This window comes from Moschus berezovskii, chromosome 11 (genome assembly GCF_049115385.1).
Source record: "Moschus berezovskii isolate FMDL1 chromosome 11, NW_MosBer_1.0, whole genome shotgun sequence".
Taxonomy (NCBI): domain Eukaryota; kingdom Metazoa; phylum Chordata; class Mammalia; order Artiodactyla; family Moschidae; genus Moschus; species Moschus berezovskii.
This window is the reverse complement of record NC_142470.1, coordinates 83572302-83586365: the sequence shown is the minus strand read 5'-3', so window position 1 is coordinate 83586365 and position 14064 is coordinate 83572302. Positions and strand designations below refer to the sequence as shown.

Here is a 14064-nt window from a genome sequence, read left to right as displayed (position 1 = left end):
AAAGTAGTCTTGATGCCAGGCCCTCTGCGTTGGGTTTGCCTCGCGGTGGCAGGTTCTTTGCGTGTGCCGGAAGGAAAACTGAGCGCTTTCTAGCAGGATCTACATTTGGCCTGTTTTTCCTTTGATCTCTGCTTTTGTTTGTACTGTGCCTGCCCAATTCTCATTCATTCACTCATTTAACAAACACTTCAATAGCCTAGAACATTTGCAGATAGCAGTGGCCAGGGCTTTCCAAAAGCGTAGGCTGGGGCTTGCAGAGGCCTCCCTGCCTGGAGCTTCAGCATCACGCTCTGCTGAGGCCCTGGCGTGCAGTGCGCCCCGTTTGCACCATCCCAGAAGTGGGGCCCGAGGCCTGATCGGCAGGGAGGCCCGAGGGGACTGAGCAGGGGACGCAGAACCGCTTCACGGATGGCCGGCCCAGAAAACCAGGGACAGGTTAGGGGGCCAGGAGACGGGGCAGGGCCGTGCAGTCTGTGGGGGCCGAGCCTGTGCCCGGGGAGCGCGGAAGCTGGCGGTGAGAGACGGCCGCGCTCCCAGGAACGGGGTCCCCGCTCGGTGCGGCGGGCTGGGAGCCGCGCAGCCCTCGCCTGCGCCCCGCCCGCCCCGAGGCCCGAGCGCGAGGCGCCGCGGGAGGAATTCCAGCCATTTCCTCTGCGCCGAGCGGTATGCGGCCTGCTCGCTGCCCGACCGCAGCGCGGCCCGGCGGGGGGGGGCCGGCGGCGCGGGCCCGTCACCAGCCGCGTCTGGCAGCTGCGCGGGCCTCGCGGTCCCGCTCCGGGTCCCCGGAGGGCCTCCTCTAGTCCCGGCGACCAAACCGGCCCTCGAGCGGCCCCAGACCCGCGCGGCGCCCCAGCCCCGGCTCCTCCCCGCGGGGCCGCCGGCGGCGGAACCGCCCCCGCCCCGCGCCTGCCCTCCCGCCTCCGCGGGCCCCGCCGCGCCACCCCCCACCCACCCCTGGCTGCCGCCGACCCCCGCGCGCCCCCGGAATCTGAGTTTGAAACTGAAGGAGGCCCTTGCTACGTCCCTTTGGGGGCACGTCCCTTGGCCTTTCTAAGCCTCAGTTTGTCCACCTGTGAAATGGTCACGCTGACAACAGCGCTACCACGTTTGTGCCGCCCCGAGATTGAGTGAGAAAAGGAACGCGCTGGCTCAACATCGACGATATTCTCGTTTCTCTAGGTACCGCTGCTGTCCGGAACCTCCCTGGATCTTCCGCCCACCCTGCCCAGGGCCTCTTGTGGTGGAGCAGACAGGGCGGCTTTACAGGTAGGCACTCTAGACGGCCGCCTCAGGGACCGGCGGAAGACGCGGAAGACTCTTCCTCGGGTTTATTTGCCCTCCAGGTTCTTTAAAAGCCTAAAGAGCAGTTATTTTCATTTTTTAAAATGATGTCATCGCAGTCTGAGAACAACCAGGCACGTAGTGATTAGGAGAAGTTGAGGGTGCTGACCCGGATGGCCTGGACTCTACACATGGGTCTGAATAGAGAATGGCCACCCCGTGCCCTCTGGGCTCCTCTCTCCAAATGCAGATGCCTCCACCACCCCCACTCCGCTTCGGAGAGAGTGGACAATCTCGTTCAGGCTTTAACCCTTTGGAGGAGCAGGAAAGGGAAAGCCAGAGCCCCTAGGCGACGAGGAAGGTGGGAGCCACTTCCCCCGCTGCCCACACCCGCCTCACCCACGCCCACGGCTGCGGTCAACAGAACACGAGGTGGGGTTGGAAAGCCCCGGGTTTCACCGGGCCTAACCGCCCACTTCTTTGCAAACGCGGCACGGTAAGAGCCTCTCTTTATCGAGGTTCCCCCATATGGCCCTTCGTTTGGATACTGGAACTCCCTTTCCAGCCAGAGCTCCGACGCCGAGAATCAGCCGCAAGAGGTGCGCTCCCTCATCCCCCCTACACACGCTGCAGCCACAGACCGCAGAAATTCAGGTGGAGACAGGTCGAGAAACACAGATGCCATAAACATCCCAGTCCAGCTAGTTGGGAGACGCCGCTCGCAGGCAGCCCCTCCCCGCGCACCCTCTTCCGAGCCCGGCACTTCCGGCCATCGTTGCGCTGCAGGCGGCTCTCTGAGTCAGGAGGGGCGGACTCCATCTGTTTCTGAGGCCTGGTTTCCCTTTCCTGTCCCCAGACCCCCTAACTGCCTAACCTGAGGGTTTTCTCTGTACTCTGGATACACCTCCCTAACAGCCATTCGCAGCTGGCTCCCTTCCTGCGCTGGTATTTTTTTAAAGCCTTCTCCCAGGGACCCCAGGCTGTGTGGCCAGTCTTCCGGAAATGCTGGCTCCTCTTACAAAGATGCATGAGGGGATGCTGCCTTAGGTTGGAAGGCAACCAACTAAATCACATCTTAAAATGTAAAGTTTAATTCAGAATTTTTGATAGCACTTTTTGTTTGGGTGGAGGGGGTGATGGTGGGGAACAGGCTGGAGGCAGACTGTATTTAAAAGAGGGGGAAAAGGAAGCGGGGGTTAGGGTTAAGTATATGCAAAGAGTGGGTATGGCCATATTAGAAAAAAGAGTTGCTTTCCCAGCACGCTGGTTCCCAGGAGTTTAGTGGGACTTTCTGAACCAATCTCCTGAGCCTGGAACTTGTTGAGGTGCAGCTCGCTGAGAAAGTGCCTGTTGGACAGAAAAAAAGACTCCACTGGGGAAAAGGCTAATGAAGTTCCACCGCCTGGGGCTAAGGTATTCAGACACAAAAATTGTCCCCAGAATCTCAAAGAATCTCATGGCTCCAGGAGAGAGTGGCAAAGAGCAAGGCAGGTTTGGAGATGATGAGTGAAACAGATCTGAACCACCAGTTTTCAAATGTGACTGTAAAAATAAGCTCTCACTAAATACTAGAGCCCTGGTTTAAAAATGAAGTCACACCCCTTTTCCAGTGTGGGTGCTTACTCTTCAGTGGCTATGAACAGGAAGCACTCGCCCAGCTCATTACGCTGAACCCTACTTAGAATGTACTATTAATTCCCTGTTATTACAGTTGAGAAAACTGAGGTCAGAGAGACTAATTAACTAGCTGAGGAGAGTTTCAAGCCCAGGGATCTGACTCCAGTGGCTACCTGTGGAACCTCTGCTGTAGGGTAATCGACTCTGATGTTCTTTCTGACCAGAGGTTGAAATGACTCCACTTCAGCCTTCAGCTGCCTTTCACCGTGAGGAAGACATGGCTGTAACACCCACCAGCCTCTAGCAGGCCCCAGTGATTGCAGCTTCATTGAAATTGATGGTTTTCCTGAGGGGGCCATGCAACCTGTTCCAAGACTCCAAAGTACAGAAGAACAGACTGACCATAGGAAGAGGACTCTGAGTGGCCTGGATACAGTCATCAAGGTCAGGCCTTCCTGTGTGATTTCAGGACTACAAGGAGCCCCAAGTGGCCTTCAAACTAAAAATCAACCATAAAAGAACCATTGTGCTCAACACAGAATTAGATGTGTGCTTACAGATCACTGCTGTCTCATCTTGGGCCATAGGCCAAGGCGACCCAAAGATATTTGTCTGGCTTTCCTAGTGTTTTTTAAAAGTTGAGTTAATTACCAAGCATTTAAAATTGGAAGATGGTACAGAAATATCTGGGTTTTCTTTCTTTCTTTTAGCTTCTCCCCCTAAATCTTAAGAGCTGGCCACAGTGATGAGTACTTTGTGGTCCACCCAATCCCAGACATTTAATCCTCTTTTTCACTGCCATCCTCCTGTTGGCCCATTAACATTTGAATTTGCTGACCCCCATCTCTCTCACTAAATGCAGTTATTCACTGAAGAGGTAACTGTTGAGTCTAACTAGTCACATTCTGGTTTGGATATCTTCTGGAGAGCTGGTTAAGGTAGAATAGTTGAGGAAAGTTAAAATGAGGGTAGGAAACAAAGTAGGGCTCCCCTGGACAAGGCGCCCAGCCATACCAGAGCAGAGCAGATTTCTGAGATCCTGGAAGACCGCAAGATGAGAAATTAGTGTTTGAACAACTGACTTGGATGTCAGACCATCAGCTGCTTCCCAGAAGCTCATCCTTTCATGTATCTTTGCAAACACCACACTTTTATTAGCATCTTGGGCTGCCTTCCCCAAACCTCCTTCTGGAAGTGCCTTGGGGAGTGTCCAGAAGCACACCCTGGAGGTGATTAGAGGGCTGCCGGCTCAGGCTGTGAGTGAGCCCAAAGGAATGGGTCTGGCTTTCAACCAGGCCAGAACTGAGCCCGGAAGAGGAGCTGAATGAAGATGAGGACCAAGTGATTAACTGGGGTTTGAGCAGCCAGGAACTGAAGCACGGTCTCACTCACCAAGCTGGTGAGCAGCTGTGCGCTCTGAAATGTGGACCACGGGAGGGAAAGCCATCTTCCCCAAACTTGGACGCTTTCCAGCCAAAGCGGCTTCCTGTGCCGGCAGAGAGGAGAGAAGGTTTTGTGTGGCGACGTGAAGGCGGATGAGATGGCCTTAGACAGACTACCTGATAGGCCTTGGGACATCAGCCTTCCCCAGATGTCCATGGGGGAGAGTTTCAGCCCTGAATATTTGAACTTGGCCCTTCTTGGCAGCAGTCCATGGGACAAGTGTGTCAACAGAGCCCCGGATGTGTACTCTGGGGTGTGGAGGGCGTGAATGTGATGAAGTACTTTTAGAGCTTTCAGAGAAACAGGAAATTCAGTTATCAGAGACAGGAAAGTCTGTCCACCTACTTTCAAACCCAGCGGATAGTGTGGCACGCAGACTTGTCACAACTGCCTTTGGAAAAGGCGACAAATTAAGAGAGCAGGAAAGGCCCCTTCAGGGAGTTGACTGGCTGGGTCGGGGCATGTTCTCTTCAGAGAGCTTCCTCTCACCTCCCACATCAGTGGGAGCCCCTGAAATCCCAGCGCTCAGCCTTACCACCATCATCTGCTTTGTATCCAATGGGACTAATCTCATGGTGAACTCGCTCCTGTTATGTCAGTCCTGAAATCCCCCTGGCTCCCAGAGGCCCTGTCTTTCTCTTATTCTGTGGCCTCTCCCACCCTCCCCACTCTTGAAACTCTTCTTCCGTGACATCTGGAGTTCATAATCCATGATTAGCAAACTTTCCTTTATCCTCAGTCTGTTCTCTGAGCATCCTCTTCACTTCTTTCCCTATGGGACCCCCAGCTCCCCCCTGAGTTCATTGCTGACCCCACAGCCTTCTCCAGTGGGGCCTGAGTTTTTTCTCCCAGCCTTCTTCCCCAGGCCTAGAGGGGAGACAGGTGTCCTCCTTAATCCTGATTGTCACCTTTGCAAGTGCTCTCTTGCATACCACCTTAAGTTGCATCTTATCAGATTTTACCAATCACTGCTATCTTCTCCTGACCCCCTGGCCATATTCTGTTTGCGATTTTTCTAGATCTTGGTTCACCATCACTCTTTCCAACACTGTCTTAACTCTTGGTGATTTGGTATACATGTCAATGACCCTTCCAATACCAAACCTTTCAATCTCTTGAATTTCTGTCCTCCAGTGATTTTTTTCTCTCCCCTCAACACATGACTGCAGTCCCTCCATAATCTCAATTTTATGCATCTTCCTATCTTTCCAAGTTATCCCCTTGCTTGATCTCAGTTATCCTCTGACCCAACGAGAACCTTCAATCAATTGATCCCACCACCCTTCACTGTTGCCCACCCCTTTGATGTTCTTACTCCCCTTCTGACCCAGTGTAAAATTTCATGACCATATCATCTGGAGAAATACCCACAGCCAGGCTGCTTGACCTCATTTGAAGTTCATACTGATGAAACTTAAGTGGGTCCTTAGTGCTTCCCAACTGTAATACTTATGTTTCCCTGGTCCACTCACTCACCTAGGCTCCTGGATGACAGTTTCATACTTTCTTTTCTCTCCTCAAACCCTTCACATTCCCTCCACACTCTCTATCACATGAATTCTAAAAGAATCTAATGGGATTCTTTTTCCCCTGGGAAAATAGAAGGAGTCAAAGGAGAAAGCTGCAGATCCCTAACATCACATTTAGGAGTTTCATCTTCATACTTTGCCTTTCCACCTACTATCTCAGTGCTGACTCATCCATCAAAAGCAAATTCCTCCACTTGTGTAGGCAATCCAGTCCCTCTCACCTACTCACGGACATTACTCAGTAATTCTTTCTTTCCTCTCCTACACCAAATTATTACTCTCTGCTGGATTCTTTCCATCAGCACACAAACATGCTATTATTTCCTCTATCTTAAAAAAAAAAAAAGTCTTTTAATGACTGTACTTCCCTTGGCAGCTTCTGTCGCATTTGTTTGCTCCAGTTTAGAGCAGATCCCTTAGAAGAATCAGCTGTCCTTGCTGTGTCCAGTTCCTCTCCTCCAGTCATCTCTTACACCAACCCCACAATCAGGTCTATGTCCCTCAGAGTTCCACAGAAATTATTCTGGTCCAAGTCACCGTGACTTAACTAAACCCAGTGGTCAGTTCTCAGTCCTCATCTCATTAATAGCATCTGATATAATGGACCACATCCTCCTCCGCCATGTATGTTTCTCCCTAGGCTTCCAGAGCATCTCACTCTCTTGGTTTCTGTCCTCTCTCACTGCACCCACCTTCTTGGTCTCTTTCCACGGCTCCCCCTCTTTCCCTGACCTCTGAATGTTGACTTGCCCAGGACTCAGACTTCAGTCCTCTGCTCTTCGTTATCCAGCTCCTTTGATGATCTCATCCAGATATGTGGTTTTAAATACAATCAGCACTCCCATGACCCACATTTATACCTCTAGTCCAGACCTCGTCCCTGAACTCTAGACTCGTGTATCCCACTGTCTGCCCCGTATCTCCAGACTCAAGATGTCCAAAACTGAATTCTCGAGACACTCCCCAAACTTGACCTTCCTGCAGATCTTTCCTGTCATAATGGGTGGCAACTCTATTTTTTCAGTGGTTCAGGCCAGAAAACTGAGTTATCCTTGACTCTTGTCTTCTCACACACACATCAGATCTGGTAAGAATTAACTCTACCAACAGAATACACCCAGAATCCAACCACTTCTCACCTCCTTCATGGCTGCCATCCTAGTCAAAGACACCGTCATCTCTCTCCTGGATTACCACTGTGCCCACCTGTCAAGTCTCCCCACTTGTACTCTGGCCTTCAGCAAAGAAGCCTTTTAGAATATACTTTAGACCATATCACTCTCTAATCAAAACTTCAAAAGCCCCCTCTCCTCTAGTTCTTTTAGGGTTACTCTTTAATAAGTCCTTATTCCTCTCAGTATAAAAACTAGTCTTTACCACTCCAGTGTGCTTGCCTGGAGAATCCCAGGGGCAGGGGAGCCTGGTGGGCTGCTGTCTATGGGGTCACACAGAGTCAGACACGACTGATGCAACTTAGTAGCAGCAGCAGATGGACCTTGAGACTGTTACACAGTGTGAAGCAAGTCAGAAAGAGAAAAACAGAGCTTCCCTGATGGGTCAGTAGTAAAGAATCTGCCTGTCAATGCAGGAAACATGTGTTCAATCCCTGATCCAGGAAGATCCCACATGCAGTGGAGCAACTAATCCCATGTGCCACAACCACTGAACCTGTACTCTATAGCCCAGGAGCCCCAACTAGTAAGACCACATGCCACAACTACTGAAGTCCATGTACCCTAGAGCCTGTGCTCTGCAACAGGAGAAGCCACCACAATGAGAAGCCTGCATACCCCAACAAAGAATAGCCTCTGCTCATCGCAACTAGAGAAAGCCCGTGCACAGCAATGACCACCCAAAAATAGAAAAACAAATATTGAATATTAATGTATATGTGGAATTTAGAAATACAGTATGATGATCTTCTTATAAAACAAATAGAGACACAGATGCAGAGAAACAATGTATGGACACCAAGGGGGTAAGGGGAGTTGGAATGAACTGGGGGATTGGGATTGACATATGTACACTTCTATGTATCAAATATTAATAGATAACTAATGAGAACCTGTTCTATTGCACAGGAAACTCTATTAAGTACTCTGTGGTGACATAAATGAGAATGAAATCCAAAAATGAGGGGATATATGAGTATGTACAATTGATTCATTTTGCTGTACAGCAGAAACTGATGCAGCAGTATAAAGCAATTATACTCTAATTAAAAAAGAACAAAAGTGAAAAATAAATAAATAAAAGCTAGTCTTTATAATGGCCAAAACAGGTCCTGCATTAATTATCTACCCACCTCTTCCAGCACTCACCTCTTTCTTCTTTGGAGTATTTTATTTTATTCTTTTTTTTTTTTTGGCCAAGCTTCATGACTTGCAAGATCTTAGTTCCCTGACCAGGAATTGAACTCAGGTCCCTGGCAGTGGAAGCAGAGTTCTAATCACTGGACCACCAGGGAATTCCCTGTGTTCCTCTCCGGATATTCCCTTCCTCACTCCTTCTGGGAGCCCAGCCTCCTTGATGTAGATGTACCCTTTACCAGAACACTCTTGCCCAGAGTCTACTTCCAACTTTCTCATTTCTGCAGTCTTTAGATTCACTTTTCAATAAGACCCATTTGACCACCCTGTGTAATACCGAAACTTGCCTTTTCCCTGCATCCTGACACTCTTGATCACCCTTAACCTGCACAACCTTGTTCTTTCTTGTCCCCAAAGCAGTTATGATCTCCTAACATACTATATGATTTATATATTTATGTTTATTGCTTATTATTATATATCTGCCCCCTCAACTCCACCCCCACAGGGATCTCTCTATTGTTCACAAATATATCTGAGATGGCCAGAACAATGCCTGACACATGGTAGAGAAAACAATGCATGTTTTTTGGAATGAGTGAAAATAATCCAGATACAGAGGGACTTACTCCCTCGCCTGTCCAGAATTTCTGTGCCAAGAGCAAAGGGGAAAATGGAACCAGAGAGAGAGCAGTTGGAGCTGACCATAAACACATGATTCATGGGCAAAGTCAGGTCAAGTTGGAATGAGCAAACTGCGTGCTCATAATCACTAGCTAGCTAGCTAGATGATAGATAGAATCTCCCACATGGTAGGTAATAAAGTGACTTTATTTACCACATATAGATGTCCTTTTCATCTGGAATGCAAAAGTAGGAAGTCAAGAAACACCTGGAGTAACAGGCAAATTTGGCCTTGGAGCACGGAATGGAAGCAGGGCAAAGGCTAATAGAGTTTTGCCAAGAGAACGCACTGGTCATAGCAAACACCCTCTTCCAACAACACAAGAGAAGACTACACATGGACATCACCAGATGGTCAACACCGAAATCAGATTGATTATATTCTTTGCAGCCAAAGATGGAGAAGCTGGATACAGTTAGCAAAAACAAGACCAGGAGCTGACTGTGGCTCAGATCATGAACTCCTTATTGCCAAATTCAGACTTAAATTGAAGAAAGCAGGGCAAACCACTAGACCATTCAGATACGACCTAAATCAAATCCTTTATGATTATACAGTAGAAGTGAGAAATAGATTTAAGGGATTAGATCTGATAGCGTGCCTGATGAACTCTGGATGGAGGTTCGTGACATTGTACAGGAGACAGGGACCAAGACCATCCCCATGGAAAAGAAATGCAAAAAAGCAAAATGGCTGTCTGAGGAGGTCTTACAAATAGCTGTGAAAAGAAGAGAAGCGAAAAGCAAAGGAGAAAAGGAAAGATCTATGCATCTGAATGCAGAGTTCCAAAGAATAGCAAGGAGAGATAAGAAAGCCTTCCTCAGTGATCAATGAAAAGAAATAGAGGAAAACAACAGAATAGGAAAAACAAGAGATCTCTTCAACAAAATTAGAGATATCAAGGGAACATTTCATGCAAAGATGGGCTCGATAAAGGACAGAAATGGTATGGACCTAACAGAAGCAGAAGATATTAAGAAGAGGTGGCAAGAATACACAGAAGAACTGTACAAAAAAGATCTTCATGAGCAAGATAATCACAATAATGTGATCACTGACCTAGAACCAGACATCTTGGAATGTGAAGTCAAGTGGGCCTTAGAAAGCATCACTACGAACAAAGCTAGTGGAGGTGATGGAATTCCAGTTGAGCTATTTCAAATCTTGAAAGATGATGCTGTGAAAGTGTTGCACTCAATACGCCAGCAAATTTGGAAAACTCAGCAGTGGCCACAGGACTGGAAAAGGTCAGTCTTCATTCCAATCCCAAAGAAAGGCAATGCCAAAGAATGCTCAAACTACCGCACAGTTGCACTCATCTCACACGCTAGTAAAGTCATGCTCAAAATTCTCCAAGCCAGACTTCAGCAATATGTGAACCATGAACTCCCAGATGTTCAAGCTGGTTTTAGAAAAGGCAGAGGCACCAGAGATCAAATTGCCAACATCCACTGGATCATGGAGAAAGCAAGAGAATTCCAGAAAAACATCTGTTTCTGCTTCATTGACTATGCCAAAGCCTTTGACTGTGTGGATCACAATAAACTGTGGAAAATTCTGAAAGAGATGGGAATACCAGACCACCTGACCTGCCTCTTGAGGAACCTGTATGCAGGTCAGGAAGCAACAGTCAGAACTGGACATGGAACAACAGACTGGTTCCAAATAGGAAAAGGAGTACATCAAGGTTGTATATTGTCACCCTGCTTATTTAACTTCTATGCAGAGTACATCATGAGGAACGCTGGGCTGGAAGAAGCACAAGCTGGAATCAAGATTGCCGGGAGAAATATCAATAACCTCAGATATGCAGATGACACCACCCTTATGGCAGAAAGTGAAGAGGAACTCAAAAGCCTTTGATGAAAGTGAAAGAGAGTGAAAAGGTTGGCTTGAAGCTCAACATTCAGAAAACTAAGATCATGGCATCTGGTCCATCACTTCATGGGAATATAGATGGGAAAACAGTGGAAACAGTGTCAGACTTTATTTTGGGGGGCTCCAAAATCACTGCGGATGCTGATTGCAGCCATGAAATTAAAAGACGCTTACTCCTTGGAAGGAAAGTTATGACCAACCTAGACAGCATATTAAAAAGCAGAGACATTACTTTGCCAACAAAGGTCTGTCTAGTCAAGGCTATGGTTTTTCCAGTAGTCATGTATGGATGTGAGAGTTGGACTGTAAAGAAAGCTGATCACCAAAGAATTGATGCTTTTGAACTGTGGTGCTGGAGAAGACTCTTGAGAGTCCCTTGGACTGCAAGGAGATCCAACCAGTCCATTCTAAAGGAGATCAGTCCTGGGTGTTCATTGAAAGGACTGATGCTGAAGCTGAAACTGCAATACTTTGGCCACCTCATGCGACGAGTTGACTCACTGGAAAAGATTCTGATGCTGGGAAAGGTTGGGGGCGGGAGGAGAAGGGGACGACCGAGAATGAGATGGCTGGATGGCATCACCGACTCTGTGGACATGAGTTTGAGTGAACTCCGGGAGTTGGTGATGGATAGGGAGGCCTGGCGTGCTGTGATTCATGGGGTCGCGGAGAGTCGGACACGACTGAGCAACTGAACTGAACTGAACTGAACTGATACCATATTTCATAAAGTATTTGAGCATGCACGATTTCAGTATTTGCAGAGATTCCTGGAACCAGTGCCCCGTGGACACAGAGAGACAACTGTACAGGTTGCCAGAGCCACCAGAGACAGTAAAGGCCAAAGGACAGGATCCTACAAGTGAAGACTTTGAAAAAGAAACTCCTGTCTCCTCACCTCTTCCTTTAAGTGCCTTCTCAGTGAATGATGCTGCAGTACCAGATGTCTGGGGCAGTACCCAGGCCATTTCATCAGATTTCTAACATTATTGGATGCAGATGGTTAATAGTTCTGCTTGCCTGGCCCCCACATGTCCACTATTAACAGAGGCCTTCTGAAGGTCTTGCCTTCCTTTCCCGTAGGGATTACAGCCTCCAGGTTGACTGCCAATGTATTCCTTCTCGAAAGATGCCAATGTTATGCACGGAGCCTCTACACTAAAGATAAACCAGGTAAATGAGGCTCCTGAGGCCCTCCAGACATTTTAGATGGAGACCCTGTGGTATCAGTCGTGTGGCTGCACCAGGAGTTTGAGGCCAGAATAAGGTCTGGGGCAGGAGGTTTTACGGGTCCTAAGGCGAAGTAGAATCTCAGAGCCTTTATAGAGTTGAGGCTTCAGCTCATAACAGGCCTAAATAACTGCAGGCAGAACTTCCAAAGAGTTCTAGGCAGAAGCTCCAGAAGATCCCCCCTTGACTAGACATGAAGACAAGACCCCGATTTAGAAGACAGACTCAAACCAATTTGACTTTTTTCCAAAACAGGGCCCTGTTCAGCTGCACCTTCATCTTAAGCAACGTCGGTGCATTGATGGAGCTTACCTGGTGCCAAGAGAGTGGTGAAAGGCATGGAAATAAGGTAAGCCGGTGTCGTTTTCTCCATAGGAAGCCTTCATTCATTCATAAGGAAGGCATTCATCTTTGACATGAATAGAGATTAGACACAAAACACAGCGGAAGAAACAGCACTCCTGTATAACAATGTAAGTTAAATTAGTTAAAAATATTTACCCAGTCCCACGAGAGAGATCAAAGGGCTTAAAGTGTATTCTCCACGCTCAGTCTAACATCTCTTTCCTCCACTCACAATTGCCCCATTTTGGTCCTCTTCACTCTCCCCAAAGTCAGCTAACAATCCTCCCCCACCCTCTGTACCTCCATCACACACACACACACACACGCACACGCACGCACACAGGTTCTTGATGCCCTTCCTCACTTCTGTCTGCTTGGGCCTTTTCTTTCCTCTGTTTCCAGTGTAACGATCCCTGGCCTCTCAGGCCCCTTTCAAGTCTTAGTTCTTCCCAGTTCTTACTCTGATCAGCACAGTAGCAGACCAGCTGAGCTGGAAGCTTACTTAGGCAGTAAGTTGGGTAAAGTTGTACATATTCATGGGGAGATACTGTATAATCCTATGCCTTTCCTCCATATCTCTTTTAAGGATGTGGTTTTAATATCCACATCCATCAGCATTTTCTTCATAGGAGAAAAGAGAGTGAGGGAAGGAAAACAGAGTGAGGAGACTCAGAGTGTGTCTGGGGAAGGAATGAGGCAGAGGTTCTTTTGATCTGCTCTTTACATTCAGCTCAGATGCCTACACTGGACAGTGCCCAGGTTATTGGTAGATTCTGGGACATTCCTATGTTAGCATAATCAAAAAGAAAACTGAACAAAACCAACAAGAGGTTAAGGCACAAAGTCAAAGTAGAGAGGAATCTCTGGGCCTCTGAACTTGACTTGAAACATTCTGTATGAAGGCAGGAGCTGGGAGAAGAAAAAAACCAGAAAATTGTGTTTTGATGATTTTTTTTCTTTTTTTAAAAAATTATTTATTTATTATTTTCGCCTGTGCTGGGTCTTCACTGCTGTGCGTGGGCTCTCTCTAGCTGCTGTGAGCGGGCTTCTCATCGCCATGCCTTCTCTCGTTGCAGAGCACAGGCTCTAGGGATCGAGGCCTTCCATAGTTGCAGTGGCACGGGGGCTCAGTTGCCCCATGGCGTGTGGGATCTTCCCAGACCAGGGATCAAACCGGTGTCCCTTGCAACACAAGGCAGATTCTTAACCACTAGACCACCAGAGAAGCCCCTATTTTTTTTTTTTTTCTGATTACAAACGTAATATATGTTCAGTGTAGAAAACCAGAAAAGTACAAGAAGGGATTGGAAAAACAAAAGAAGCAACACTTGTGTTCCCGCCACCCAGATATAATTAATATGAACATATTTGTTGACATTTACAATGCATGCATATTCTTTTTTAATCAAATTATAAACATAGTATATATGCTCTTTTAGAAATTTTTTCTCATTTAACAGTGTATCATAATTTCCCCAAGTCATTAAATATTCCTACATACAATAGGATTTGTTAAGGCTATGATTTTATGCTGTGGATTTACTGTCATGGATTTGACCGGTTTTATATGGGAGAGTATTTAGGCTGTTTCCAAGCATAGAATTTTAATTGTGGCAAGGTTGTCTACACCACCTGTGTTTTTGGACAATCTAACCTTCTTCCCCTACCAGCAAGTAAGGATCCCTTCAAAGTTCTAGACCAAGAGAACCCTGCGTTGGCAGAAGTAACTCCTCACAAGCATTCAGCT

At 47.6% G+C, this 14064-nt stretch overlaps 1 protein-coding gene across 1 annotated transcript in view; it reads left to right on the top strand.

The window, feature by feature from the left end:
• The first annotated feature begins 408 nt into the window (after positions 1-408).
• Positions 409-14064, top strand: part of LOC129539383 (uncharacterized) — a 56260-nt gene continuing 42604 nt past the window's right edge. Inside the window, exons 1-5 of the mRNA XM_088841790.1 lie at positions 409-469; positions 520-663; positions 1180-1266; positions 3123-3342; positions 12228-12321. Coding sequence (XP_088697916.1) covers positions 409-469; positions 520-663; positions 1180-1266; positions 3123-3202 — 372 coding nt within the window. The 3' untranslated portion in view covers positions 3203-3342; positions 12228-12321. The remainder of the gene's footprint in view (positions 470-519; positions 664-1179; positions 1267-3122; positions 3343-12227; positions 12322-14064) is intronic.